General features: G+C 40.5%; 1 protein-coding gene across 1 annotated transcript in view; it reads right to left on the bottom strand.

Annotated features, from left to right (window-relative positions):
* Positions 1-2112: 2112 nt before the first annotated feature.
* Positions 2113-6000, bottom strand: part of NUDT14 (nudix hydrolase 14) — a 57427-nt gene continuing 53539 nt past the window's right edge. The window contains exon 5 of the mRNA XM_057376597.1: positions 2113-2644. Coding sequence (XP_057232580.1) covers positions 2404-2644 — 241 coding nt within the window. The 3' untranslated portion in view covers positions 2113-2403. The remainder of the gene's footprint in view (positions 2645-6000) is intronic.

Below are 6000 nucleotides of genomic sequence, written 5' to 3'. Positions count from 1 at the left end.
ACACTGTGGGGATGGTGAGGCAGAGCACAGGGATGGAGTCCAGCATCCCTTGGGGTGTAAAGGCTTCAGAGCCCCTGCAGTCCCCCAGGATTTTGTAGGTTTTGTGCCCCTGGGGAGGAGCAGACTGGGAGCTGGGGACAGCGCCTCTTGTCTGGCCTTGTAGATCATGGAGAAATGCTGAGGGACTGCCCAGCTCATGCCACTGCCCTCCATCACCATTACCCACGAGTATCAGCTGCCTACAAACTCCTCTGAAGCCTGCAGGCAGCGTTGGTGAGGTCACCTTGGAGCAAGCAGAGCACTGATGTCACTCTGCCATCCCTGTGACTTCCCTCCCCACACCCTCCATGCCACCACGTGTCCCCCACACCATGGCCTCCAGCTCTCACCYCTCACCTGGGAAGCCTCTGCTGCTGCCCTGGTGGCAGTGGCTCCTCGGTGTCACCCTGCATGGCCCCAGCAGACACCTTTGGCAAGCCCCCCACCCTGGTGAGTGATGGGGRACAACCTGGCGCTGCTCTTGGGGAGGTTTGGTACATTAGAGGCACAGCCACAGCACCTCGGAGGGGGCAAAATATTTTATTTTTCCCAATTACTGCATTATACAGAGAAAAGGCTTTTGACATGTATATACACACATTTATTGCTTGACACTAACCAGACAACAAGCTGCTGTGTGACYGTAATTTTGATGGAATCAAATAGAAACTTAGGTAACTACAGCCTGGAATAAAAAGGCATTATTTATTCTGTGGACTGTAGTAGTTCATAAAGGCCTCAGCAGCAATCAGGACACACTGTACTAGACAGAGCARTGGAGACCCCACCTTAAAACACCTTCCAATGTAAACACACCAGACAGACAGAATTTATTTGCTTCTCACAATAACTCAGCCCTTGATCACCACAGACCAGGCCCAGCTCAACACAGCTGTGTTTCACAGAAGTCTGACTGCACAGACAGAGGCTGCACCTTCTTCAATGGCTTTCCAAGGACCTTTYCTCCCTATCAGTAGGAGAACCAGCAAGCAGCAATTCTAAAAGCCTTTTTTTWAAAAAAACTTAATTATTTATACACCTATTTAGATATACTTTAGAGATTTATAGATCTCTAGACTTTTAGATATATTTTAGAGATTTAAAATCAGCCATCAGACACCTCTGCTGCATTTATTCCAGCTGTTAAGTTCAAGTTTGTATATTTGCAGTCCTCTTCTAAACACACTTAGCACCTCAGTGCTCCTGGAGGCACATATAATGTGGGCATGTTGATTAAGTCAGGGAATAACATAAAMCAGTGCATAATTAAATTGCCAGACTTGATTCCCTTTCATTCATGCTCTTAACAGTTTCACATGACAAACTGTCCACATCCAAACTACACYGATAGAACAAGTACTATACGTTCTAATCAGACCACTTTATTAAATCAAATTGTGTTGCTCATTACATCTGTGCAGGTTGCACAGGCTTTCATGTAAACTGCACAAATCATGATAAAATCACAATAAAACACTTCCAATCAGATTCCAAGAAGTATTATCTGAGGGGTAAGTCCCATTCCTCCCATTTGCATGATAAGGAAACTGAGACCACAGAAAACCTCAGAGAAATCACTTGTGTTCAGTCACCTCATAGCCAAATTGAAAGAATTCGGCCTCTCTGGTCCCGCTCTAGAGGACAAAGTTTGATCTAATTTATCAAGTATTGCCCATAAAGCAAACAAAGAAGCATGTGTTCCAGCAGAAGCCCCCATCCTTCACCCCTCCATCACCATCACTGCTGCCCAGCATTGTAATGGGAACAAACAGAAGCACATAATCTTCCAGCTGCTCCATTGTCCAAACGACACGTTAGCAGAAGGATTTACAGACCTGTTTGCTTATGAAATAAAGGTTTGCATGTTCAGAAATGCAAACGCCTCCTCTGCACAGGRGCCACACACCACAGGGAATGCTCCCTGAAGGCTGTGCTGAACTCAGAACATTGTGAAGTACCTGTGACTACTGAGGTTTGCTGYTTTCTAGCAAAAAATATCAAAAATGACAATGAACRCACAGCTGCCAGTATGTACAGACCAYGGTGAGAGGCTTGGGAGGCAGCTGYACYRARGGCCTGGGCAGCTCTTCTAATCAGTGCTGTGGAAAAGGAGAACTGGACACATTCACTTAATCTTTGCACAAAAATCAACATTTGCCTCTCAAAGTCAAATCCGGGCCCCAGTGATGCCAGTAAGTGTTTTGCTGCTAATGGAAATTGTGTAAAGAKTTTAATTCACATTTCACTTCCAAATTTATTTAAAGAGAGATTTGCTTTGTGAGAAGTTGAGTTGATTGAGGCAGGCAGATTTGCAGCTTTCTGAATCCAGAGAACCAGCAGGAAATAGTTCCTTAAAATCATGCTTTACTTTTTTGGTAGTTTAGGTGCTATGTTATTGTGGAACCACATGAAGCTGAAGATGACACCCATTGTCTTTGGGAAAGTCTCATCATAAGCAAATTTCATGGATTCTTCTAAAGGGATTTCCACAACTTCAATCAGCTCTCCTTCTTCGGGCTGGCCACCTCCTCCACTTGCTCTCATTTGGTCGTTTACTTCTGCATAAAACAATGTCTGCCTAGAACCTGTCACACCAACTCCAGACCTGGAAAAAAGAGAGGAAACTGTTTTAGATAGAAAGAAGGCAGCAAGGAACTCGGAATGGAAACCTGGGTCCTCARTGTGTGAGACTGAAATTGATTGAGACAGAATTATTGCGACAGAAATTGATTGCAACTTCCATCCAGAAATACCAACAAATTTTGAATATAGWTTCATAAGAAATAGATCCATCTTCAAATATATTCTACAACTTTGGAAAAATGTGAGTTTGGGAGAAAATTTCTTTTAAAAATCTGTGAATACCCTGAAGTCAAGAGAAGTTCTTTCAGATGACCCCAGGGAGAGGGGAACTGCAGGATGACTCACAGAGATGCACAAACAACAGGAAGAATCTCCCCACTGTATCTGAATGCTATCGTGCCACATTTGTTTGCTTGTTTTTACACAAATATTTAGATTTTTTACTCTTAAGAGGATTATGTCCATTCACAGCTGGAGCCCTCCACTCATGGACTGGATAGGTACAAGAAGAGAAAGGCAGTCTGAGACTYGCTCTCTATCCTTCCTGAACTTTAGCCTTGACCCAAATGGACCACTGTAAGCACGCACATGTCCAAAGTAATTCAGTCTCCCTGCTGAATTTGCTTCAGTGGATTTAGTTGAGGATATTTTAGATTATGTAGTCTTTCTTCAGCTAGACCGCTTGCTGTGTATTATACTTCTTATTTGTTAATCCTCTATTTCCTTAGGACTATTTAATTTAGGCATTATTAAATAAGGGATAAGTACATAATCCACTCATTTAGTCCTTCCAAGAAAATATTCACATTGTAATCGCAATTTCTTCATTTCACATGATTACAAGTGACTTTTCACATTAAATCTGGATTCAAAGTTCACTGAAACTATGAATGAGGCATTAGGGCAAGATGAAAAATTAGCTTCCATATCATTACATATACAGAGGATTCTCAGATTTGTAGCAGTGTTATGATCTTAGAGTGTATATCCAGATTTACCCAAACATTAGTCAACTAAATCTTTCAGTTAATCCAGCACACATCACACCCCATAGCAGGAATTAATCATTTGTCTTGCAATTTTTTAAGAACACTGGCAATTATTTTGTTTGAAGAATTAGAAGTCACTATTGAAGTTTGTTTCTAATAGTGATTATTGAAGCTGGTTTCTTACATCAATATACACTTCTTAAAATTACTGAGTAGAGAGTAAAACAGTGAATTCTTTTCCTAAAATCACTTCTGATAAGTTCTGTGACTTTGGACAAGATGCTTCACCCCACCACAATCATTCCTGTACATCTGTGAGGAGAAACTTAAACATCTTTGGCACTTTCAGGAACTCTGAAGGTTCATAYTGGACCTCTTTGATTCTGTGCTCAWCACTTTATTCCAGTRGCAGGATTGGAGYTTTTARTACACATTTTAACCAACTGTAAAATTTGCAAGACAAAGAATGCAGTTTGCTGGTCACCACAGGTTCCATGGAAAACACAGGGCTGTGTATAATATATTTAATGTGCTGTTATTTATGATGAGTGTCAACTCTGACACCTTCATCTGCAGTGCCCCACCTGAGAATTAAAATGATTCAAACCTGAGTATTTCCATGTCCACTTGATATTATGCAAAGGTTATATACAAAAGCAGAAACTTTATTGAAGAAGTCCTTCTATGAGAACATTCTGGCTTGATTATTTGCAGCATAATCTCCTTCTATAACACCTGTGACCATTTACTTCTGAAATAGCTACAGCTGTGGATATCAGGAATTCACTTTCCACACATCTTTTCTTTAGAGTAARGGAAAACAACTTTCCAAGGTGCTACACAATAAGATTCAGGTTCTGGCAACCACAGCTCAAACAGCAGGGAGTGATTTCCATATGGTGTTATTTCATTGTATTTACTCATATGATGTTCTCTTCTTATGAATTAAATACATCAAGAGTAGCTACCAMGCTGAATATACTCGAAAAGATGAAAACCCTGGACACCAATGTCTTTCCTTTATTATGATGCCTGAAGTTACGGCATTTCTTCACACCTACTGGCATATAATTTGTCACAGAAATCAATAAAAAATTACATATATATAATGATACATATTCAAAGGAGGACACACCCACATGATCATTCTCTCTTACTTCATCACCTAGATTATGCTTCTCTGGTGCAACTTTGCCACAAGACATTAATTACAAACCAATAAAAGCTTCTAATTGATCTATAAATAAAACTAAAGAATGCTGGTATTAATACTCATGGCATTCTGTTCTATTCTTTGCTTCCCAAACCAGCAAATCTAGTATTTCCAAGTCTGCCTAGAATCCCTTCATTGTTTAGATGGTGACTTTGCACACTGTTGCAGTACATTATTTATAAACATTTTCACTGCTTTTATTTTTTGCCTAACTAATCTGCCTGGGGAGATTATTTAGGCAGTGGCACATGGTSTGACYCTTGGGGTGTCCTGTGCAGGGTCAGAGGCTGTACTGATGATCCATGTAGGTCCCTTCCAACTCAATAAATGCCATTAGTCTATGAATCTAAAAGACCTTTTTAATGGTTTCAGAAAGAATTTGAAAGATATGGAAATAAACTTGAATTCATAAAAGAGGCAAATATCTCACCTTTTTTCATTTGATATTCATTCTCTAACWGCTCTGGCTTTCACTGCCAATTGATCATTTTTTGCATAGATCCACATGGAATGCCCTTTACTAAATTAAATATTCTCCAGTATTGCTTACTGCTGTCTTCCACTACATTTCCAGACTGCTAATGTATCCTGCTTGTCCTTAGAAAATTGCACAAAAATCAATGCTATTCACATTTTGCCTGTCTTAGTACCTCTGGCTTTTATAAAAATCAAAAGTTAGGTTTGTTGCTTTGAGGCTACTGTGGTTGAATTAATAAAGTGTTTTCCCATACACCTTTGAAAAACATTGTACATTTCAGTGATTTTGGTACTGGAGCAGAGGTGGAAGAGAGCAGAGGGACAAARTGGGTCTAACTGGTGAAGAGGCTACAGGAACTATTATATTTGCGGTGTGCTTTCAGGTTTATCTGTCACTAGGAATTTCCTCTGCTTTTGCACGACTACCTGCACTTTCTGAGTATGRTGTTTAAGGAATTTTTGATGTGCCTTTGATCATACTTACACCCTTCTTTCTGCTTCCATCTTCCTCTATCCCACATCTGCGACATACACTTTTCCCACTACAAATAAAACCCTTTTGCCATGGTCTGAAATGAGTCACCTATTAACAGATTACAGCCACATTCATTAGCCCTGCATCTGTGGAAATCACAGGGGTCAGCACACCCGAACTGCAAGTGATGAGTTTCACCCTGGGAAAGCCACTTTGCTGATAAA

Source organism: Malurus melanocephalus, unplaced genomic scaffold (assembly GCF_030028575.1).
Source record: "Malurus melanocephalus ecotype Western Australia unplaced genomic scaffold, MMel_1.1 scaffold_283, whole genome shotgun sequence".
Taxonomy (NCBI): domain Eukaryota; kingdom Metazoa; phylum Chordata; class Aves; order Passeriformes; family Maluridae; genus Malurus; species Malurus melanocephalus.
The sequence above is the reverse complement of the archived record's forward strand: the minus strand, read 5'-3'. Positions and strand labels throughout refer to the sequence as shown.